This window comes from Siniperca chuatsi, linkage group LG9, assembly GCF_020085105.1.
Source record: "Siniperca chuatsi isolate FFG_IHB_CAS linkage group LG9, ASM2008510v1, whole genome shotgun sequence".
Taxonomy (NCBI): Eukaryota; Metazoa; Chordata; class Actinopteri; order Centrarchiformes; family Sinipercidae; genus Siniperca; species Siniperca chuatsi.
This window is the reverse complement of record NC_058050.1, coordinates 5,289,063-5,313,753: the sequence shown is the minus strand read 5'-3', so window position 1 is coordinate 5,313,753 and position 24,691 is coordinate 5,289,063. Positions and strand designations below refer to the sequence as shown.

Below are 24,691 nucleotides of genomic sequence, written 5' to 3'. Positions count from 1 at the left end.
TGGAGACAGAGTGGGAGGTGTAATTAGTTTAGCATGTTCAAAAAGAAAAAAATGTTCCACATTTTAAAAAAAAGTCTTCTTCTTACTAGAACGGTTAATTATCGCGGGAACACATCAAGACTCAAAGAAATTACAAGTTATCGCGAGAATGAGAGTGTATTCCTCCCTTTGTGATTCACGTAGAATATACGTCAGTCTTTCAGCGTAGATTCGTTGAGCACTGTTGGCGCTGCGTGCCTCATAGTGCGTAGCTCCAGCAAAAGTTGCGAGAAGGGGGAATGTCGGCTTGTGAATGATCGGTTTTTGAGGCGGCAGGGAGCGTCAACGTTATGGGTGAGACTGCTGCAGTCAGATACTGTCAGGACTTATTCAGAAATCCGTGTTGTAAACTCCAAATGTGATTAATTGTATTGAAGTCGATTCGTTATGTGAACAATTCGGCTTTGCCGCTATTTAGCTTCTACAGTTGTCTGAGCAACCAACGCCCAGTCGTCCGCCTCCAGTTGGATGGGTTGCTAGCTAGCTAGCTAGTTGTTAGCCTGGGCTTCGGTAGCAGGCTGCATAACCTAACGGGAGTGTCATTTCCTGTCTTTAGCTCTTTAGCAAAGTATTTCAGTAAACGTTTCTGTGTGTGTTATGAGCTAACATTAATCACGTTAACACTCCTGTTAGGGTGACATTCAATTGCTTTTAAATATTACCTACAAATACTAGCAATTTAACTAACTAGCTGTCTTAGTGTCGTATGTTGGATTAAACAGCTCACGTTAATGCTAACTTGTTTAGACCTAGTGGGAAACGGCATGTAACGTTACTGCATGTGCAGTGGCTTTGTATTTGGCTGTTAGACCTTTGTTTACGTGATATAACGTTTAGATAGTGGTCCCACATTATGCAGAATACAGTCACCGTAGCTAGCATTACATTTGTCCATGAAGTCCTTTTCAAAATGCTTCTTTAAACGGGGAAAACGATGGGGGCTGCATCAGTGTGTGATCAATCATTTTATTAAACTGCTATGTTTGGAGCATCTAGGTTAGGCAGTCAAAGCCAAACCAGGAAGATGTGTCATGGTTAGGTATAAGGAGGCTACGGCTGCCATCTAATCTGGATTACAGTGGATCTAGTACCTCAGAGTTCATGTTTTGACTTTGTAAAGTTCATTGGCTTCAAACTGTGACCTCTAAGTCAGATTACTGAACCTGGTGTTCCCCTCAAACTGAAACAACAAACTGTGTTCTGTTGAGGAGAGCCTCTTAAAATCTGCAAAAGCAAACTGTAGTTTAGTCCTCCACCTGCCACCACTTCCTTTAGCAGACTTGTCAGACAAAGCCGGAAAGGAAACAGATAGCTGTCATTTTAAAATGACGGTTCTCACACTTTCTCAGCTTGTTAGATTTAAAAATTCAGCTGTGATAAAAGATGACTGATGATGGTTTACTAGGTAATCTATTTGCAAAAAATCCAATATATAATGATTCACAAACTGCAGCAGTATGATGCTGCTGAGATTAAACTGCACATCCTGTAGGCAAATCAGCATATTAAATCATAGCGTCACACAGAAGACATGTGGGCTGGAGATGTTCCAGCGTAAGATGCAAAAATCCTCTCCTAGCCACAGGCGAAAAGAAAAAGCAGGAACAGTGAATGGACCTTACTTTATGGTGCTACTGACATTAAAGGAGCAAGCAGAGTGGAATATGTACCACACTGGCCAGCTGTCTGTGTTGTTACAGTAGCCCAGATCATGAATCATTTTGCCCCAGGCTTCTCAGCTTGGGAAACTGATTTTGGAGACAGAATGGTTTGTTTGTCAGGTGACCTAAGATTGATTCTCTGTTGCTTTTTTTGTTTTTGTGCTCTCTCTCCCTTTGCCTTCTGACCCTGGAAACGCTGGCCTTTTTTGCAAATTGGGACCACATTACATTGATCTACACAAAACAGCTGTAAGTATAGAAATTTTCTTTATGCTTCAAATAACTGGCCAGTCAACTATTATGTAAGCAGCGTTCAACTCTGCAGAACATAATTTCAAATTTTACTCAAGATCTCAAAATCTCCAGTATACCAACTGTGCCTTAAAAGTATGATATGATGCACAACACATGTAGAATATTTCCATTTGATTTAATGGTCACATCTTGGATTTGAATATTTCATTCAATGTAAGTGATTAATCTTGTGAAGTAAGTATGTGAAGTTGTCAAACTGTTGAAAAATGTTTTGTCTAACTTTGAGTATACATAAGGGGAACATTAGGGTTCAGGTGGTTGGAAGATTGGGAGTGTATTTCAGTTTTGACAGCAAGGGAATAGCGCAATTAAAACTTTTCTTTTAAGCTTTGCAGCTAAGGCGGGGGTGCACGATAAATTTTTTTTATCGTTTTAATGTGTGTATTTTTTTTTACTGTCTTACAGCAGCAAAAGAATCTGGAAGGATATGTTGGCTTTGCAAGCCTCCCCAACCAAGTGTACAGGAAGTCTGTCAAGAGGGGCTTTGAGTTCACTCTGATGGTCGTTGGTAAGAACGCACGCTGCTCAGCCCTCTGTTTTCCCTTTTTTCATATGAATCATTTCATTGTATTGATTGTGGTTGGCATTTTTTTAAGTCCTTCACTGTGGTTTGTTTTTAAGAGCGAGAAAGAGATTGTGTGTGTGCCCAGCTATATTGATACACAAGGGACATGCCCCCAGCTTTGAAGTATTAATTGCTAGTCAGAGAGGAGGGGCCATTGCATTCCTCTTATTGGAATTAGTCTTGATGTCAGGGTCCTTGACACTGTCTCCCAGAACAGAAACATTTGGGATGGATTTATCTAGAGCTGCGCTCAGCGAATCAAAAATGCAGACATTCTTTTAAAATGCTTGGATGTGGTGGTTGACACCGGGCCAAGATCCTCCTCGGCTGATCAGTCCCTGTTTGGAGGGAAAATGTTTCCTCGGGTCAAAACCATTTCCTGTGGTGGGACCGACAGAATTTGTACCCAGCATGCCTCTAAGAATAGCGCATCTCCCATTGCGTTCACAATGCTTTGTTTCTGCAGGCTTTTTGCTTCGAGCACTGCTAATACATTTCAGCTATGTGCAGTCTTTTCATTGTTGTTATTAGGTGCTTACATTAGAACATTTAGAACAAGGCACTAGGATTTTGCTTGCTCCTGTCCTCTGCGGTGTCTTCTGTAAAAAGCTGCTGGATGGTGACCAAGTGGTCCTCTGGGAACTGCGAGTGCTTCAATGTGTGACAATTATCTTAATTTTGGGAGTAATTTCAGACAAAATACAAATGGCTTTGCATCTAGCAACAAGGAAAGTAGAGGGGGTCCTCTGGGCTTGTTGGTAGTTAAATGCTTGCCATTGTTTTTATGGTATCACCCTTTTGCATAGACACACACACAATATTCAGCTTTTCTTGGCTCTGATGAGCTGTGAGCCCACATGTCCCCACCACACAACGCAATGCGTCACCAGTGTGGTGTGAAAGAGGAAAGGAGGATGAAAGATAGAGAAAGGGAAGGAGAGAGATGGGACTGGTATTACCAGCAGTGACTGGCACGTCTGTCCATGCCTCATGAAACACATGACCCAACAACCTGTTCAGTTCACACATTGCAAAGCAGCTCATTTCACAGGCCTGTCATCACTTCAGGTCGCAGTAAATTTAACAAGCGCATACCCATAGCACATAGTTACATGCCACGCATAAATTGTACGACAAACAAATGCTACAGTACAAGCTCCACACATTACCCTTTGACTGTAGCTCCGTGGCTCGTTAAATATTGACTTGTGGCCAACAGCCAATGCAGGCAGTGTCATTGGTCATTTCCACTAATGATCCTTTTCATTGGGAGCTTGGAAACTGGGCACACAATGGCCAACCAAGCTTGAGAAGCCTCCCAGACCACACAGCCAGTCAGCTGCACATAACAAGAGCCATTGTCTGTGTTGTTTCCTTAGCCTTTTAACTGTTAGCCCAAATGGATTAATGTCTTGGGAAAATGTCAGTTTCATCCTTGAATAGACACATGGTCCTTGATTGTCTTCAGGATGTCAACAGTGATCTTTGTGTGGATATAATACAGGGGGTTGGGTTTTTGTAATATACCTTTTCATTATTTTATTCCAAGTAATGCAATGCTTTACAGTCTTTGTAATTATAACATGATTACAGGTCAGTGTTCCTGAAATACTGATTTTGTCTTCTCCTTTTGCTTTTTTCCAGGTGAGTCAGGGTTGGGCAAATCCACGTTGATCAACTCTCTGTTCCTAACAGACCTGTATTCAGCAGAGTATCCTGGACCGTCACATCGAATCAAAAAGACTGTACAGGTACATTTTGGCAAATAAATATTATCTTTGGTCTGAGATGTTGCACACAGTGTTAAAACCACAGTTGTGTGGGGCAAAAAAACAACCGGATACACAGAGGTGAATTAGCACAGGTTATTTTTAAATACAGCACTAAGTAGACCAAATGGGACAGTTAAATAAACAACATTGAAATGCTGTTACACTTTGGTTGTGGCTGGTAAGATTCTCTAAACCACCAACAGCTTTGGCAGCTATCCAAATCATCATTTTGACATTTATTTGAAAATGTGGCCAGGACTGTGGCCAGAGAACCAACAAATGCAGTCTATAGCATCTCATACTGCACCTGTGCTTAGTTTTCAATGTGTTCTCAACTATGTAGCTCCCAAGTAGATTAACTGCCTTGTCTTCAAGGAAAAGTGCAATGATATAACTTCTGTTATGAATTGGTGCTATAGAAATACAAATAATTGAACTGAACTGATCAACAAAGAACACAGAAATAGTTACCCCTCAGTTTTACAATTAGCAAGCATTATCTGAATATTGCAAGGAGAAGAGAGAGTCTCTGTTAATTTTAGATTTATTTTTGTAAGACTTTCTTGAATTAGATACAGCTCTGTTAACAGCTGACTTGATTTGTAAAAATATATTTTTACCACACTGTGATGAGGTTTGATTGATTCTTTAAGACGCGCAATAAAACCTTAGTTTCTCACGATGGTTTAAACAGGTAAAACACAGCTGCTGCCATAAATCCATCTTCCCCAATTACACAACAAAGTCCTGAATCTTGAGTGCCTAAAGTGCTGCATTTTATCTGTCTGGCTTCTGACTGACAGCATTGCTATCTCCAGATGCTTGTGTGCATCTCTGGTTTCTCAGCATAGTTAGCTAATAGCACAGTGTGAAATGGCGTGTTGCTACATGCCGCTACCTTGAAGTGTTTTCTATGTGAAATATGAAGTGTGATGTGATTGGCTTACAGTGATGATGATTTCACACCCCTCCTTCCATATTGTGTTTTCGTTTTTAGTATTAATTAAATGTTTTGGTTTCAAAGGCACATTTTGTGGCAGAAGTAAACACAATGTGCCCTTCATTCTTTCTCCTGCGTCAGGTGGAGCAGTCCAAAGTTTTAATAAAGGAAGGCGGCGTCCAGCTGCTGCTCACAATAGTTGACACCCCAGGGTTTGGAGATGCTGTCGATAACAGCAACTGGTAAGGATTGCCATAACTTCAGCTCAGCACAGATAATATTCCTTCATAATCATTCAAATGTCAAAGATACTCTGCGCCATTCCTAATTCACGGGGTACTTCTGGTCCTTTGTGGGGATTTGTTTCTTAACGGAATCTGTCATTTGTATTATGCAGCTGGCAGCCAATCATCGACCACATAGACAGCAAGTTTGAAGACTACCTGAACTCAGAATCCCGAGTGAATAGACGACAGATGCCCGATAGCCGTATCCACTGCTGCCTGTACTTCATCGCCCCCTCGGGACATGGGTGAGTCTGGGAGACAAATTCATAAGACAATTATTGCCTTTTTTGTGGATGCTTTTATTCAGAGCGCCCTACACCACCCATGTTGTTAGTATGGGCTTGATCCAGTAAGAATCAAGCTCTTGAATTGTCACTTCCTTGTTCAGTAGAAAGAAAGGGGATGGAGGTAAGGAACGAATAGGGCTGGGGAAAGGAAAAGGGTTGGAATAGGAAGGGACAACAGTGAGAGGAAATGAGGGAAAAAATGTGTATGGAGGGAAATGAGAGGTTAAGAGTGCTCGAAAGGTCAGAGGAGCTGGTTTGTGACTGGAAGTGAAGGTTGCTGGTTCAGATCCCTGTGCAGTCTGGAAAATCCAGGGAAAGGCAGCCAATAAAGCACTTCTTCCTTTTGCATTTTCAGCAAGGCGCTGAACTCCCCGCTGCTCCTGGAGCATCTTGGTGGCCAACAGCATGAAGCTGTGGTCATGCTGGGTGTTTGTTGTCTTATTTTATCTCCTACAACTACTCCCGCAGGCCATTGCTGTAAATGATCATGTGAGTCAGCTTGTCTTGCAAAATAAGGGTTAAAACTTTAAGCTTGTAAAGGGGGGGGAGGGGGCCATAAGTGGTACAGATGAAAACGCTGGCAAAATGCCCAGCAGATGATACTGATCGCCAAATGTTTCATAAAGAGATGACTGTGTGGAACTTTAATTGTAATGTTTATTATTCACTAGCTATCAGATCTTCTATAGATAGTTGACAGCTCAGATGTGCTCATCTTGTCTTTCTTTTAAGACGTGTACATGTCTTGTGTGATGCACGATTCAAAGAGCAGAAAGTGTGGGAGTAGTGAAATTGAGAAACTTCAGAGGTTATTTCCTGCCCTGAAAAAAAAACTGATAACTCATTTAAATGCACGTATGGGTTTAAAATTATGCTAATATGAATGCTTGCCCCTAGTCAAGGCTCTTGACCTTTAAAAAAATACAAAAGAAACTTATGGTGTTTGTCATTGTAGGGTAGGATACTGTTTGTGTCTGTTTGGAGCTACCCAATTTGTGTATATGCAAATCTCCATCGTGTGCTCACATGCCCTTAAAGCTGTTGACCGTGACTTGGTATAAACAATGAAGAAGCCTCTGTCCTCCTATCTCTTCATGTTTTTGTCCATCCTCTGTGAGACATTGCGTTTGTACAAGCCTGTCCTCTGTACCCACACAAGCAGTACTTTAGCCTTGAGGATGAGCAGCGTATGTTCTCTCTCTCTCTCACACACACACACAAACACACACACACGCACACAGAGCATCCCCTTATAACACCAGCTGACTGCTCTCACACAGCAGCACAATGACCTCCAACACTGAGAGACAATCTGGACATTGAGCTCCCGGCTGAACTCTGGTGACTGGTTTTCTTAAAGGTTTGAGGACGATGACTCATTAAGGAAAAGATCACCTACATCAATCTCTGTTACATCATAAAATGTGGCCTTCCCCAAACTGTGTGTTGAACCCAGTTATGAGAGGAACATCAGTACGTAGAGCTGAAATGATTAGTCGATCGACAGAAAAAATAATCGACAACTTCAGTCTTCTGGCTTCAGTCATTTATCAAGTAAAAATGTGAGGATTTGCTGCTTCTGTTTGTCATATATCATAGTTAAATGAATACCTTTTAGGTTTTGGACTTTTGGTCAGACAAAACAAGGCATTTTAAGGTGTCACCTTGGGCTCTGGGAAGTTGTGATTGGCATTTTTTTCATAGACCAAACGATTAATCAAACATAAATTCAGCAGATTAAGGGATAATGAAAATAATCGTTACTTGCAGCCCTATCAGTAAGTTATTTTGAGTGTAAAATCATAGTGTCTCAATACAAAATAAGAAAAAAGACAATTACAGAAAAATAATAAGTACTATAATAATAATAAAATACATGTCCAAATAATAAAGTTTTTTATTGCTTTTTTTTTTATAGAAAAGGCTGTGAATAACAAAAAAACAAAACAAAGCTGCAAGCAATCAGCATCACTGATTAGGAATACACTGATGCAGAATTTAGACCTCTGATATATATTATTTATAATTTTAACTTTTTGATAATCAATATACTGTATGTCCCCTGATGTACAGTATATTATGTAGAGCTGCAAGGGTTAATCGTTTAGTTGATCGACAGACAAATAATCAGCCACTATTTTGATAATCAATTTATCATTTAAGTAATTTTTAAGCAAAAAATGCCAAACAATAGCCTACCTAGTTCCATCTTATCATTTGTGAGGATTTTCTCCATTTTATAGACTAAATGATTAATAGAGAAAATAATCAGCAGATTAATTGTTCTTTATTTTTTAAATAATTGTTAGTTGCAGCCCTAATATCAAATTGTCTTTTTTTTTAAATTCTGTTTGTTGTGATTTTACATATACATTTCTCGCTGTCTCAAATATATGTTCATTTTGGCTAGATTTTTTTTTCTTGCACAAAATACAGTATGTTATCCCTATTTGTATAAGACAGTTTGGGGAATGTGCTTGTTTGGGGTTGATATTGATTCTTCTCCGTAAAGAGATTGGTCTGGGACATGTTTAGCATAGCCTGATGGGTGCTGAATCACACTGAGATTGATGGTTTTAGGTTTTCTGCATTGTAGCTTGACAACAGCACATTCTCCTGGTCAGTTTATGTAGGATGAAAGCAATGACAACTCTAGACCCTCAGGGCTGGTTTTATTGTAATTTATACATAATTTAGTATGTTCTATTGTCTTAGCTATTGCTGATACAATACAGCTATGAAATATTGATATCAGCCAACATTTAGCAATGAATTGTTAGTCAGTGTATTCATATTTCTGTTAGGGATATGGTGTTTGTTGATGTGTACTACAACAAAGGGCATGCTGATGTGTATGTGACTGCTCCATGGACCAGCTGTCATTATTTGTTGTTTGTTTTATTATAAAAATGTATCATACCCATTGTGTATGCAACTGCATCAATTGCGTCACCTGTTAATGATGTTGGTAGGATCTGCAGTACATTTTTTAATCTGACAAATGGAGAACCAGTGAAATAGCTTTCATTGTTGCTCCTCTTCCAGATAATAACACTTGTTGTCAGCTGTTGCGTTCAGGCTTTTTTTAAGTGTCTCAATGCAGCACTGTGTTGTAAATTGACCTGCATGGCGCATGTTGGCGACATGACAAACATGAATCCCACTCTTAAAGCCAGCAGCATCAGATTCTGCTTCAAGGCAGACTTCGACTCAGAGGGATATTTCCACTGTGCCCTCAAAGAATCAAATAAAGATTAAATTATATTTTATAACAAAATACAAAGTCAGATGCAAAATTATAACTCAATAATTCAGTAATGTCATGTTTTTTATTCTGCTTAAAAACAGCCAAGAATAGCAATGCTTTCTCACGATTACAAGGTCATTTTCTTAGACATTACAAACATCAGTCAGGCGTCACAGATACTTTTCTATATTTGGTTTAGCTCCACTTCTCTTTGTGTTGTCTAAGGAAGAACTGACCAAGAAACAGCAATCAAATGCAAATCCAAAAGCCAGTCAGCCCCAAAATATCCCATATACTGCTATAAAAACACCACAACAGTTTGATTAATTATTTTATCCTTAAAGATCCAGTATGTAACATTTAGGAGGAGCTATTGGCAGAAATGAAATATAAGTATGTGTGAGTACGTTTTCATTAGTGTATAATTGTCTGAAAATAAGAATCGTCGTGTTTTCATTACGTTAGAATAAGCCATGTTGTACCACCAGGTTTCTACAGTAGCCCAGAACGGTCAAACCAAACAATGGCTCTAGATAGGGCTGTTTAGCGTTTTTCGCCATCGTAGTTCCTCCTAAATGCTTGGAAGGGGAGGGTGAGGCGAGTGGTATTCAAATGGTTGCAAACTGCAATTTCATCGCTAGATGCCACTAAATTCTACACACTGGACCTTTAAATGTGCTAGACAGCCAAGAAAATGTAAGATATCATTACTAAGTACAAGGTACAGAGTGATTCAAAATGATTTGACACTGCTTTCAGTATCCAGTTGAACTACTTGTAAAGCTGTATCTTTATCTCCATGCAGATTGAAGCCCTTGGACATTGAGTTCATGAAACGGTTGCATGAGAAAGTCAATGTCATCCCGCTGATTGCCAAAGCAGACACCCTCACCCCAGAGGAATGCCAACAGTTCAAGAAACAGGTCAGTGGTTTCCACAGCTGCATACTACTGCAGCAAAAGTATCCAAGGTACTTTTTTTCTACTATGTTCATCGTTATGTTGGAGAAAATGTGCGAATGTCACGACGCAAACCCAAATAAAGTAGACCCTCTTTGGTGTTTGTCCTACGTGTGCTGCATGGCGTGGAAGGTTTTCTGTAAATTGTACATACATATAAATACAAAAAGAAAGATTGATAAGTAGTTCCGGTAATACTTAATATTAAGGTACACATATTCACCATAAACTAGTTGCTTATTAGCATGCATATTAGTAGCTCTTTATTAGCCATTATAAAGCACTTATTAATGCCTTATTCTGAATTACCATATTCTACATCTACTAGGCCATTAACTAAGAGTTTTCCCTCAATAACCTCCCAATTACTGGTTATTGATAGTAAGTAAGGAAGTTGTTGTACATGAGTTACTATCTTAATATGCTTTGCTCAGGATAGGTCTTAGTTCCTATAAGAAGTAGCATTGCAAACAGTTATATTTTCCACTGTGCTTTTGTGTGATGTGTTGTGCTTTGTTACACACATAGTTGGTACACATCAACACCTTTTAACCAGTCGTATAAGTTTGAGTTGAATTTGAATTAATTTAAATTAGGAACATATCAGGTAACAATAAAACCTTCTGTTTTAACCTTGTTGTTAAAAACAAAAGGGCATCTTCACCATCAAGCTTGTATGACATCACTATATTAACACTAGATAAGATGAGGAGAATGAAAACTGCGATCTGTAAGTAAATATAACTCGAAACTACAACAAACAACATGTCACATCTAGTGTCACATATTTAAGATGTTTTACTGAAGTTGTGACGTTATACATTTGCAGTGTCAAGAAGACAGGTGGGACATAATAGCAGATTATGGAGAGCATGTGACCACAAAAAATGTGTTATTTTGAATGTGTCAGGCAGATTATCATACAAAGTCATATTATAATGTATCAAATGAAAACATTATGTACTGCAGCCTTTACAAGGATTTTATTAGACATTTGCAAGGAACATTAGACTTTTTTTTTTGCCATTTCCAATTAGCTATGCCAGAAGTTGATTAGATCTTATTTTTTCCTGCTAGATCATGCGGGAAATCCAAGAGCACAAAATCAAGATCTACGAGTTCCCTGAGACAGACGACGAAGAAGAGAACAGGCTGGTCAAAAAAATAAAGGTATGTCACCTGACATGTCTTATTACATAAGTGTACTAGATTGTTACAAAGCCAGACTTATATACTTGTATTAATAATGCCAAATATTGTTCTTTTGCTAGGACAAGTTGCCGCTGGCTGTAGTAGGAAGCAACACCATCATCGAGGTGAACAGCAAGAGGGTCAGAGGGAGACAATACCCATGGGGGGTTGCAGAAGGTATGAATGTTTAGTTAGTTCTGTATTACCACAGTGAAAAATGCTTTATGCTAAAATTCAGTAAAAGAAATGGAAAGAAGTGATGCATCCAAATGAATGTGGGCAATCAATAAAAACAGTAAGAGACTTAAAAATGTATCACATCAAATACAAACAATAAGAATGCTGTGTATTTATCCAACATGTAAGAAAAGTTCTTACTTAAGAACTGATGTTCCCGTGTTGCCCTGCATTGTTGTCCATCAGACCCAAGATATTACTTGGTTATTTTTTTCTCTCTCTGGTATCTGGCTGACTGACTTCTTGTTGTCCCTTCTAGTTGAAAACAGTGACCACTGCGACTTCACCATCCTCAGGGATATGCTCATCAGGTACTTAAAAAAAACACAAGAGGATAAGGAGCTTGTATCATTTACCGTTAATAAACACTTCAATCAACCAGGCAGATAATAAACAATAAAGACTGTTTAAGTGATCTTTTTTGTATAAAAGGATAAATGAATATCAGTTATTGTTAAACGTAGATGATGTTGTAGCTGAAAGAGCATTTTAAATATTTTGAATTTTTTGTCGTCTATCCCCAGAACTCACATGCAGGACCTGAAAGACGTGACAAATAACGTCCACTATGAAAACTACCGCAGCAGGAAGCTGGCTGCTGTCACCTACAACGGTGTGGACAACAACAGGGTTAAGGGTCAGCTGTCCACCAAGTAAGTCTGGACAAAGTACACTAGAGACAGCAGTTGAAGTCAAGTCCGGCAGGATAAGTTGACTTTTAAATAATGTTATCCACTGTCTGCCTTATTTTTACCTGCAACTTAGATTGGGTAGAATAGAACAGGACCTCTGAATTGTCCCTCGTTTATTAAGCCAATTTACAAGCCTATTAAATTTTGGGAGATTACTTTATCACCAACCAAATGCTGCTAAATATTTGCTGCCACTCTACCAAGAGTTTTGACAGAACCAGTGATTATCTGAAGGCTTGATTCGTTTTTCAAACATGTGGATTGTACAAGCTATTTAGGATGTCATTTCAGTAAGCTGAATGGAATTTATTTATGCAGATACAGATGTTGCAGTATGTGTTGGGATTAGCCCTCCATTTCATATAGTGTATTTGATATAGTAAGTTTGTGGGCTTTAAATTGGCCTAATTTTTAACAGTTGCTTGTGTTAAACTAAGTGGGACACATTTGTTAAACAGGGTACCTGCAGGTCTTGAAAAGTCTTAAAAAGCATTGAATTCAGTTTTTTCAAAAAAGGCCTGTCTTAAATTTAATTTTCTAGAGACTTAAATATTTTCTCATGCCTGCTGTAGGCAGTGATGTTAGTTATTGTATCCCCTTGCAGGCTGTTGGTAGACGTTTTACACTTATAAACTAAAAATGGGATTGTTTTCAGCAGTGGGTTGTGCTGTTCAATCGTTTTTTTGTGGCGTTTCAGTCAGTGCCCTTTAAACATATAGAAAACACTATATGTTTAAAGGGCACTTTTAAGTAGTGACTTAAAGTATATGGCACTACTGCTAGCTACAGTAGCTACGAAGCTCATCTCTCATAATGGGCAAGTGTCAGTTTTAGCAAAAACTTAAATGAAATTAAAAGAATGAATCATTTTAAATTGGTTAATCCATCCATTCGTTTTATGCTGCTTATCCAGGTCCAGGTCACATTAACTTAATTCATTATATAATTGGGAATTATTGCTATATACTGCTGGGAAATACTGAAAAAACGTGATATAATAATAAATAATTCTAGGCCATACCGTGCCTACTGGTTTTCCATCATACTTTGGCCGGTATGATCTTGAAACAGGTATTAAATTGCGTTCTTCTGTATGTGGTATTAAAAAGGTTTTAAGAAATCTTGAATTTAACGTGGTGAACTTGCAGAAACCCTGATAAAGCAACATTTGGCCTTTAGAAAGTGATTGCAGATGGTTGAGTTGTCACATTATTTACTCCTATCCTCATTTATTTAGGTATTTAGGTTCCAGGTAACTGGAAAAGTCTAAGTTGGGGGAGTTCATTGCCCATTTCTTCTCTGTTTGTGATGTTTGACCAACACTCAATGATTTTGCTTTTGTTGTAGCCTCTCACTGTACTACTTTGCATAAAATCATGCTACTGATTTTCATTCAAAGCACCATGCTGCTTTCTCATTCATGTAGACACAAGCAAATGGCTAACCCACACAGCTAAAAGTCTAGCTCTACAGCTGAATGGAGGCCTCACACTGCTGATGCTAACACATAGCTAAACACTTGACCAACTCAGCTAATGTATTTGACACCCAGCTCACAAAGTTGACATTGTTAAATTTTCCAAGCTTTTTTTTTTTTTTTTTTCCATTTGCAGTGAAGAAGTAGCTGCAATCACAGTACACGTCTAATAGACTGTAGTTTTATTTTAGTGCATGACCTCATTATCGCATGTTGTGTGTCTCTGTGCGTGTGTGTGTGTGTGTGTGTTTGGTTGTATGTGTTTTTGTTTTTTAGACATGACACAGTTGAAGGAATGTAAGTGGTCATTTTTTTCTTATTTTTGAGACCCTTGTGTATGATGTTTATTTTTCTGTGCCCTTTTTCTCCCCCGTTGGCTGCATTTGGGTGTTTCCTTTCCTCCCTGTTGACTTAGGTCTGCTTTCCCCTCTTCCCCCCTGTCAGTAGATATTTCCAGGAACAGCAGGAGAAAAACTGTGAATTGCCACACTTATGAATATAGTTTGACAGCTCTGAATGCGATGCGTTCATTTTCTTTTTCCAACAACAAAGCCTTTTATTCTTTCCACTGGTGTATTCGTTGCTGCTTCCACCTGCTGCTGATGTTATTCCTGCTTGGAGTAATAACAGAGGCCTGTACATGAGCTGTATGGAGTGGTTAAGAATGACTATGAGATGCACAACATCAACATAATTAAAATTACGTAAAGACTCAATCTGAAACTCATGACATCACTTTTTACCATCTTAGCCCTGCGCACTTCAAACCAGAGAGAAGCAGAAATACAGAAAATCTCCCAACTGAAATAACCAAACTGTTCTGACTTGTATTAATGCAAGACCCCACTGCTCATAGTAAGAGGCTGATTGAGAAAGGTCCGTTTTTTAAAGCATGTGATGAAACAAGCACCGGCGTCCAACCACACAGCATCCACAATTTAGCACAAGTTTAGTTTTACAGTGGTTTGTTCTCTTTCTATAATTGTTATTGCGTACATCCCTAGCTACTAACCTTGCCTTAGTAATCACAAGGTGATGCAGTTACCCTAAATCTTTTTAAGAATTACTACAAAGCCTAACTCTAAGACTTAGCACAGTATATTGCGGCTTTAAGATTGCATCGTTTTCTCCTTTGTCTCCTTGAGCTTTTCCCTCTTTTATGATATCATGTAAATAACCTGTCGTTGCACCAAAATTAGGGTAAATCAGGCTTCACTCCTGTCGTCATTCCTGAATATACATTCCTCGTAATCACAGGTAACCTCTCCACGTATGTCATGACAGGTCTCTGTACACTTACACTGCAACAAAACATCCTGGTGAGCTTTACTAACATTTAACCCACCACCCACACTAACAGTCAGTATTCACAGGTTCTTTGCATTAGCTTTTGGGTCCTTCTTCTGGCTCTCAGAGATCTCATGGTTTGTTTGGTTTCCTGTTTCTGTCCCAGCCTTGTTGGATCCTGTCTTTCCTAAAACTTTACCTCTTCCTCTGTTTTCCCTCTTGAACCCCAACATGTTCTTTGGGAAATGAGGCTCACTGTTGTCACGATACAGTTGGAGATTTGTACAGAGCTACGACATTCTGCACAGATTTCAGTCAGTTTGTTGTCTTTCTGTCAGCCTGCCTATTTTACTTTCCCCTGTTTAGTGAAAACAGGTGAAAGTAAAACATGCTCCTCGTACTTAAATAAGATATATTTTGTTTGCAGAACAAAATGAGTCAAAGACTCGAGTTTGTTAAATGCACTAAATGAAGTTCAGTAAATTCAGTTTTTAACAGTCGTACTGTTGAAAGACTGAAATTCTGTGACGACTATCATAATGGGTGACATCACAATGTATCAGCAAACTTATGCGTGGGCTGGTGCTGGTGATGCTCTGTATTGCTGGCCTAAATATGTGTGTCTGTGTGTGTTTGCGTGTGTGTGTGTGTGTGTGTGTGTGTGTGTGTGTGTGTGTGTGTGTGTTTGTGTGTTTGTGTTTGTGTTTGTGTTTGTTTGCGCGCGTGCTCTCACGTGCTCCCCATGCAGGAGTCCCCTGGCCCAGATGGAGGAAGAGAGGCGAGAGCATGTGACTAAAATGAAAAAGATGGAGATGGAAATGGAACAAGTCTTTGAGATGAAGGTGAAGGAAAAAGTGCAGAAGCTCAAAGACTCTGAAGCAGAGGTAAAACACACACACACACACACACACACACACACCTGGTTTAATGAAACTGCAATTCATGCCATTGTGAAATTACTCCTCTCGGTCTGGGCTCCTTCCTTCCTCTTGTAGTCTCAGCGATTAGAATTGTGAGTGAGCTTTATGAGTGCGTGGTGTTGCTGATTTGTGTAAATGCTAGTTGCTAGTTCCCTCTTTTGTACCTCTGTGTTTTATTTATTTGTCTCTGAAATCGGGTATTCAGATACGTGCAATTAACGTGTGTGTAACGTGCAGACTGTAGGACTGTTGAGCGATCATGTCCGTATTAAACAATATCTGTTGACATCTTTTTTAAATTATTTCCATGTGTGTAGATTATTGCAACAGAATAGAAATGCACTACATCTCATTCATACCAAAACTTTTTTTAAATCAGGAAAACAAGAAAGCCAAATATGAATATATACACCTACGTTTTGGCATTCATTGGTCAACCTATTGTTTACATCAGCTGGCTGATACCTAAACTTTGAATATTGTCCAGTCATGACTTCCACAGTTGATATGAGAGGTTCCTCCTACAATGCCACATGAAAATTGTATAAAAGCAGTGCTGATTTTGCTGATTTGCGGACCAATTATAGATGTATCGATAACTCAGTTTGGGTTTTGTGCATAGAAAAAGACATTTTGCACGCTAATCTGACACTGGAAATGAAATGGATTATGAAGTGAAAGCCAGAACAAAACAGAATTTTACCTTCTTTTATTTCTCTTGAGGTTAAAAAAAAGTTTGTCTATGCATTTCCCCATTTTTGTCTCTGTTAAATCCGCCTGTACATTACTCTCTTGTTTTTGTTCAATTGACGCCAAACAGTTTTCATTGTTAAGCTTGAAAATTTTGCAGCATGAGGCTCTTTGGTTTCTCTTTGTTTCAGTTACAGCATTATTTGTTTATAGGCTTGTCTCTCTGCATTCAGTGTAACTGAAAAGGGTCTTGTATTATGTAAAAAGCTCTGTAGTTCAACACGTCCTCTGTCCTGTCTGTCTCTCTGTAGCTTCAGCGGCGTCATGAGCAGATGAAGAAGAACCTGGAGGCTCAGCACAAAGAGCTGGAGGAGAAAAGACGCGTGTTTGAGGATGAGAGAGCAAACTGGGAGGCCCATCAGCGCCTGGAGCAGCAGAAACTGGAGGCCTCCAGGTACAACTGACACTCACTGTCACACCTTTCATGGTTTAGCTGTTTATTTTAAAAAGTCTGAGCATTTAAGCTCCCATATCGTGCACAAATTCATGCACTGCGGGATTGACATAGACCAGTGGAGGGTAAATTGTTGACAGTAATGGATTAGTGCCACCTCATGGCCATCTGACCCTCCTGCAGTAGGACATTATTGTATTTTCTCAAACTATATGCCTATATATTTTCCACCAACTCTGGTCGTGTGGCCATTAAAGTGAAGTGAAATATGTTATGTATATGTTTAGGTGCTGTTCCTTTATTCAGATACCAGCCCTCTAGATTCTTGATTGAATACAACCTTTAAAGCCCCTGAAAATTAAAGTTTTTTACTATACCCTTAAATATTTGTGACTAAATATGCAACAATCAAAGTAAAACATTTAGGGGGGGAAACACCCTTAGTTATTATTTAATAAGAGTTTAATTCCCAAAAACTCAGCTAATCTGCCTCATCATGACTGTATGGGTCACATGTTAGATTTTGATTCAAAAGTCCTTGGTGCTTACAAGTATGTGACAACACCTTTTACCCACCCACCTGAAACCAGTGAGAGCGCAGACAAAAACACAAATTCAGAAATCTCTCTTGAAGAAAATCAATCTGTGGTCGACGTGAACATAATCAGCTGACAATGGGTCTCACAAGCACATATTGCCTTGTTTGAGGGGTCACAGGCCAAAAATGTTTGGAACCACTGCTATAGACAACATATAATTAGGTATACAGCATATAGATGCATCAGTCAATATTGTGTAGGCTTTTTAATATCTTATTTCGTACAGACATAACTTGCAAAGTGATGTATGTATTTGCTACTAGTAGATCTGAAAGTAAAAGAGCTGAAATGTTATTTAAAATATAGTTACTGATTCCACAGTATGTGTGTCTTTCCTCTTCTGCAGGACTCTGGAGAAAAACAAAAAGAAAGGCAAGATCTTTTAAAAGACAGTCGGCAGGACCACCCCAACTCGAGTTATTTTTGTTTGCCAACGTTGCCGGTCAGGACACCAGTGTGTGGCACTGACATCACCCACCTCCTCCTCCTCTTCTTCTCCCCCTTCCCTTCCCTTCCCCCCCTCTTCTCCACCCCTCCTTGCCTCCCGTCCCTGCCCTCTGTCAGCGCAGCTGTGCTCCTGCTCCCAGCCACTAGAGGGGGTATGTGAGGAGGTGGAGGGGGCCACCTGCCAACTGCCGCCACAGAGCTGCCTCGGGACTGAATGTCACAAAAAGAATAAACCCCTTTTTAGAAAGGCCAATCCCATATTATTTTAATTATTATTATTATTGATGTTATTATTATTGTTGTTGTTATAACTGAATACTGTCCCCGCCCCCACTTGCAGCTCTCTTTTTTTTTTCATCCCAAGGTTGCTTTTAAATGACTGATGCCTACAGTTTTATGGAGAGCACTGCAGAAAAAAAAAAAAACCTGAGTCATGTCTGACTGTTGTACAATCAAGTTCTGGTGAATTTTATTTGTTTACAGGAAAAATGACAGTAACAGTATATGAACATTAACCTGATCTTCGCTCATGTATTAAAGTAAGAAGATGACAAGGCATTAACTAATCCTTTTTGGGGTTTTTTGTTTTTTGGTGTACTATCCGGTAAACCTTTAACCCTCCTCCTATCAGTGCGACAGTCAACGGGAAAAACCTGAAATCAAGAAAAACAATAAAATGCACCTTGGGTCTTTTTATATATTAAAAAAATGGCTGAAGCTTCTTTTTTCTGAAATGTAACGCTTTCTTTTTCCTCTGCGTTTAGCTATTGCCATTAGCCTTGGACCACCATTTATAATGTCATAAGTGTTATATTTCACTTTAGTTTATTTTTATATATACCGAGCCAGCTGAAGTCATAACTTCTTTTGTATGTTTAGAAAATCCTCAGAGACTTGAGAGCAGCGTCCACTGTCGAAAAGAAACACTTTCACATATAACAGTGATCCTGGACGCTTAAAAAAACAAAACAAAAACAATATTTCAATCACTCTGCGGAAACGATCAGTGGGAAATGAAAAGTCAACACCGCAATTTGCTTTGGCTATGTACTCCATCTCTGTATTTTTAATTTTATTTTTCATTTGTATTGTACAAAGTCACTTAATAAACCTGTGATGATATTGAGGAGTGAGGTGGGTTTATTATGAAAACTGGAGTGGGGAGTTTTTGTGAGCTGATGATACATTTATTTTACATGACACTGTTTTTATATATTACTGTTAAATTTCAGTGATTGCAATTAAAATATCCAGTGTCGCAGCCTTATTCTTTCAACACTAGATGGCGCTGTTTGACCAAAGGCTCACAGTATTGGCAACAGTGTCAAACTCGACTGTTAGATGTGACTATTTTTGTGAAACAATGACAAAATCTATCTTTTTGTAATCAGTCTGAAATTAAACAAAGTAAGGAAACCAATGCAGATCCCAGTCTTCTGTGCAGCTCACAGGGCTCCTGCAGGGATGAAATCAGCTGTTACCAGGCAGATTTCCACCGAAATAACCCTTCAGTAAATTTAATGTCACTGTTGGAAGTATCATACCTTGATCCTCACAGCTCCTTTTACCCATCAGACCCACAAAGCTTTGAAATTTATACCCTGGGAATGAAAACAACCGTTAAAATGCTACAGTGTCACTTTATTTTTTTTAAATATGTCCAATATTGATATTTGCTGCTGAAAACAAGCAAAAGAATAATACTTACGTTTACGTGCTGTCTGCGTTTTTGCTGTTTGGAGGAAAGAAATTAAATCAGACCTGAACTCAACAGTCTTAAACATAAATACATTATTATTTTTTTTGTGAAATGCCATCAAATTGCTCTACCGGAGTCTTTCTTCCCCATGAGCCCGAGATATTGACGTGGTCCTGGTTTTCTGGTCATTCTCGCTAATATATTTTGAATTTTTTCAGAGTTTGGCCATTTGTTCTTGTATGAGACAGAAATAATGCAAAGAAAGAGATTAAATACCGCAAGATTATCTCTTTAACCTCTGTACAACAAAAATACTCTTTTTTTTCCAGCTGCAATAAATCATTTTACCTAGAGCTTATAAACAGAAAAGAAAATTATTTTAAGTCGTTTTGTGTTTCAGTGAAGATTTTTCCATCCCGGAGTCTTTTGGAAAACGCTGGTATGGAAATACAGTTTGTCTTTCTGATTCTTTTCATAAATGGCAAATTGTGATAGATTCACAGATGCGAATACGTTTGATATGTCTTACCTCTTTGATGCCTTCTCTCCAGTTTTCAACATCCAGTTCTTGACAGAAAACATTTGTCAGAATCAGCACAACTATTACAACCAATTTAACTAGCTCCATCATTGCAAACCGTGCGTAATTTCACCCAAATGCCTCTGAATAAAAATCTAAAAACTGAATCCTTTTAGCGTGGATTACAGCTAATAATGAATGTTTGTGTGCAGGTAGTCTACACCTCGCTGTTGGATTATTTTAAATGCTCATAGAGAACTGACAACAGCGCGTCTTCCCTGATGATGCGCCATTGCGCCACGGGGACTATTAACGCTCCATTTGCGCACAAGGGCTTTTACGCACAGCTGGAGTGGATGATTTCGGTCATCTCAATTATTCTGTATGTCACAGGGCTTTATTTTGACATATGTTATAATTATGTGCTTCATGCGCTGTGTACTTATAGGTCACTGGGCTGACCAACTGAGCATATACTGTAGTGTCAACATGTCAACTCAAGACCAAAACTGACCACCTAGCCGTAAGAATATTGTCAGATTCAATTGATAAAATAACCAAAACTAGGAGGTCTATTTATTCCTAAATTAAAAAGATTGGGAGTTGAAGCGTGTTGTTGGATACATACTCAACATAGGCTGCAATCCAACCGGGACATTGTAATCCAGTTATTGAAGAAGTATTCAGATCCTTTTACATAAGTAGAAGTAGTACTGCCACAATGTACCCAATTAGAAGTAAAAATCCTGCTTTTAATCATATCCTTAAGTAGAAAGTACAGAAGTCAAGCATTGTATTAAGTATTAATAGTAAAATAAATCAATACTTCTCAGAGTGCTGTGGTATCATACAGTTTAGGCCTACTATATATTATATTATTGGATTATTATCACTGATGCATATTACATTGTAACCAGCATTTTAATGTAATTGGTGGAAAAGGAGATAACTGTGTGCAACTTAGGCTAACACATGGAGGATGGACCTGAGATGAGTTAAGCGGTTGTTTAGCAGCATTACAATCTAACACGTTACTTTCAGAATATTCATCTATTAATTAGCAGATTTAGTATCGCCTGTGTGTGCAGCACACTTTCCAATATCCAACTGTGGAGGCAAGAGAATGCCTTTCAATTACTGGTAACAAGAGCAGAATATTGGATAGTTTTACTAGATGCCGTTTAACTAAAATGCACTTACAACTCAGCTCGTTAAGCTGATGTTTCAGGATGGAAAGCATGCAGCTCACTACATTTATTAAACAACTTTAGTTACTTGCAGATTACTTGTACTATTAAAGATAAAACTTTATTGATTCTCAGGAAACTGCCCAGCAGTACATGAAGTAGTTAAAATGAGCTCCACCTTTACCAGCTGTAACGTTAACGTGAAGAACACATTAAGGGAACAATCATTTTAATCCAATATATAATATATTTTATTCTGAAATGGGCCATTATCAATACTGTGTACTTATGGTACTTTATGTATGTTTTCATGCTAGTACTTTTGCTTAAGTCAAGATTTGAATAATTCTTCCACCTCTGTCTGTATCACCAGTGTCTCACAATCATGTGCAATTAATATCAAAGTCAATCAATGGGAGCTATGTAGTTGGATGTGAAGCAGGGCTCTAGGAATAAAATAATAGAGCTCGACAGAATGGTCGCTTTGTAACCTGATCCGGAGGAGCTGACATGCGTTGGGCGGCACAAGTGATCAGAATGTGCTATACAGATTCATATATTATAATATTACAGGGGGCAGTTTAGAAGAGAAGAGAGCCATCAGGTGGTAATGAGAGTCCTGTTTCTGAACCAAGATGCCCCCGATGAAGCCGTTTGCCTCAGAAAAAGGCTCATCATAGCCTGGTGCTGATGTGAGAGCAGCCTTCAAGTCTCTGACTGCAGATGTCATGAGGTCAGTTCATTGAAGTGGTTCAAATGCAGAGTTCAGAGTATGCATAAATGACAAAGTCCATTTCAGTGAATCTTTGAATCCAAAGCCTGCAGAGGGAGCACATCTCTGCTGTGGTATGTGGAGGAGGCACTAAGTCTGTGGAGATGACCCTTTTTGCAAAACTTACCCAGTTGGGTGACCCAAGACTGACAGCTTGGCGAGCGATGCTCTTTGACCTCTTTCAAATATTTCACCTTCTCAGAAGCATCATGCCTCCATCAGGTCAACGAGGTCAAAAGGTCTCTCTTTTACCTCCGAGGCCTATTTTGTAGGAACAATGCCAGCTATCAGGAAGTTAATGCTGAGCACAACCACACCACTGTATACAATTTAGGGTCATGCGTCTATGAGGCCAAATTAAAATTTGTTTGGAGATTTAAAGCGTTTACCTGTGTCCATTCTGGATAGAGTCCTGGACTATTTTATTAAATATTACCAGTGAAAAATTGCACTTGTAAGAAGAAAAGAAGTAGTAAGTCAATTAAATGTGCTCTGAGTAAACGTTACCGTGTTACAATTTTTAAAAGGGAAGCGCCTATTGATGATGATACGTTGTATGATAATATTAATTTAAAGAACACATATAGGCTATGAAATGAAGTCCATCAACATTTTAACATATACAGCCAGTGCATACAACTGATTATCATCTATACAACCGCCTTTCTCAATAAGTCTTATCACAGTTAAACAGAAAACAGTACAAAACTCAAGCAACAATAAGTACAACCACATGTGAAGGAAAGAGAACACACCACTAAGCAGTGGTTGTTTACTTTGCACAGTAAGGCACGACAAAGTACTCTTCTATTTGTTTTTCAGTAATATCAGCGGGAGCAGAATACCTGATTGAATTAGTGGATTGTTTACTCTCTGTCTCTCCCTAAGTACTTCCCTTACTCTCTGCTGTATGTGTTTTAGGAGCATTTGGACTTTTAAATTCTTTCTGCTTTTGAGTCTTAGAACTGTTGGACTCCAATATAGAAGCCTTCTTTTACTTACAAATCAGAGGTGAAGGATGAAAACATGAAACAGATGCAATTGAGGCACTCTCCTATGTTCCTGAAAATGGTTACATTAAAAGCAGCACCAATGACAAAAGACAACACATTGACAATCACAACACAAAACAGCTCATATAATCAATGTAACTCCAGGCTCCGTGAGTTGTGAATTTTGAATTTGGGATGTGGATCTTGTATTATGGCTATACTACGGGTGCATCACCCCTTCATCTTAGCACACCTTCATATTTCCCCCCACTCTCTCTGTTAGATTGGGATCTGTGCTCCCGCACTAGAAGTGTGTAAGGATTTCCCCATGATATCAAATTGGTGCCTAAATAGTCAGCGAAATAATTACAAGCTATCCACAAAACTGGTATGTTCAATTTCAGTACAGCTTCAGTTTTTTCTATTTTCTGCTCATAGAAGTTTCTGGCATTGTTTGGTGATTTTAATGGATACAACACATTATTAGGGAGTGACAGAACAGACCCTAATGGTCAGGTAATAGAGGAGTTTAGTATGTAGTATTTAGGAGTTTTAGTATGCTTAAATGATAACACTTACACAAGAAAATGTACACAGGTAAAGAATCTGTGCTTGATCTTACATTAGTGTCAATCACCACTGCATCAGTATGTGATAGGACAGTGTATGAAGAAGGAACTATAGGGAGTGATCATTACCCAGTCTGGTCCAAGATAAATACTGCTACCTCAGCGACCGTCGAGAGCACAGGTGGGAAATGGATCCTTGAGAAATCAGGTTAATGAAGGGATGAACATAGAAACACTTGACAGCAAAATAAAGCAAGGCATAATATCGGCTGCAGTAGAATCAATTCCTAAAAGAAAAGGCGATGTAAAGAAGAAAGTCGTACCGTGGTGGGATGATAAGTGTAAGGAAGCAGTGAGAAATAGAAATAAGGCATTTAAACAAGTCAAGAGAACTCAACATATGATACACTACAAACCAGGCAGGACAATAACACAGGTCACACTGGAGAAAGTGATGTGATTCAATTGGAAACTCGGATGGGAGAGGTGTGGGTGGTGGTACAAAAGATGGGAGGGGAAGGAAGGGAGTGGAACCACCCGGTTCTGACCGATGGAAATAAGACTGCAGTGACAAATAAGGAAAAGGCGGAGTTGATGGCAAACACTTTTGTTATGGTGCATAGCAACAATAATTTGTCTGAAGAAGGAAGACGAGGCTGGGAGAGAACAAAATCTGAAAACATGGAGGCTTTGTAGGTAAAAAAGGTAATATTGATGGTGGGGAAAATGTCCCTTTTAGCATGGGATGAATTAAGAAAGGCACTAGATGAAACAGGAAAGACGGTAAAGATGAAATGTGTTATAGCATGTTAAAACATTTAAGTGTAGGAAGCCTGAAGAAATTGTTGCTGCTGAGTAACAAAGTGTGGGATGAGGGAGGAATGCC

At 38.9% G+C, this 24,691-nt stretch overlaps 2 protein-coding genes across 3 annotated transcripts; one reads left to right on the top strand and one right to left on the bottom strand.

Annotated features, from left to right (window-relative positions):
- The first annotated feature begins 179 nt into the window (after positions 1-179).
- On the top strand, positions 180-19,188 carry sept7b (septin 7b). Of its 2 annotated transcripts, none has more exons than XM_044207748.1 (15): positions 180-333; positions 731-732; positions 2,421-2,523; positions 4,225-4,331; positions 5,434-5,534; positions 5,690-5,824; positions 9,919-10,036; positions 11,150-11,242; positions 11,344-11,440; positions 11,760-11,811; positions 12,025-12,153; positions 13,946-13,966; positions 15,705-15,840; positions 16,878-17,020; positions 17,966-19,188. In XM_044207748.1, exons 1-15 carry the CDS (start codon positions 330-332, stop codon positions 18,003-18,005), a joined length of 1,281 nt encoding a protein of 426 aa, XP_044063683.1. In that variant the 5' UTR covers positions 180-329; the 3' UTR covers positions 18,006-19,188. The 2 variants fall into 2 exon arrangements, with proteins under 2 accessions (XP_044063683.1, XP_044063684.1); XM_044207749.1 differs by having other exon boundaries at positions 283-333; positions 2,424-2,523.
- LOC122881491 (protachykinin) lies at positions 18,820-20,578 on the bottom strand. The gene is made up of 5 exons (XM_044207750.1): positions 20,295-20,578; positions 19,897-19,999; positions 19,775-19,798; positions 19,611-19,667; positions 18,820-19,522 (listed from the first exon to the last, which is right to left on the bottom strand). Exons 1-5 carry the CDS (start codon positions 20,394-20,396, stop codon positions 19,512-19,514), a joined length of 297 nt encoding a protein of 98 aa, XP_044063685.1. The 5' UTR covers positions 20,397-20,578; the 3' UTR covers positions 18,820-19,511.
- Between the last annotated feature and the right edge of the window lie 4,113 nt (positions 20,579-24,691).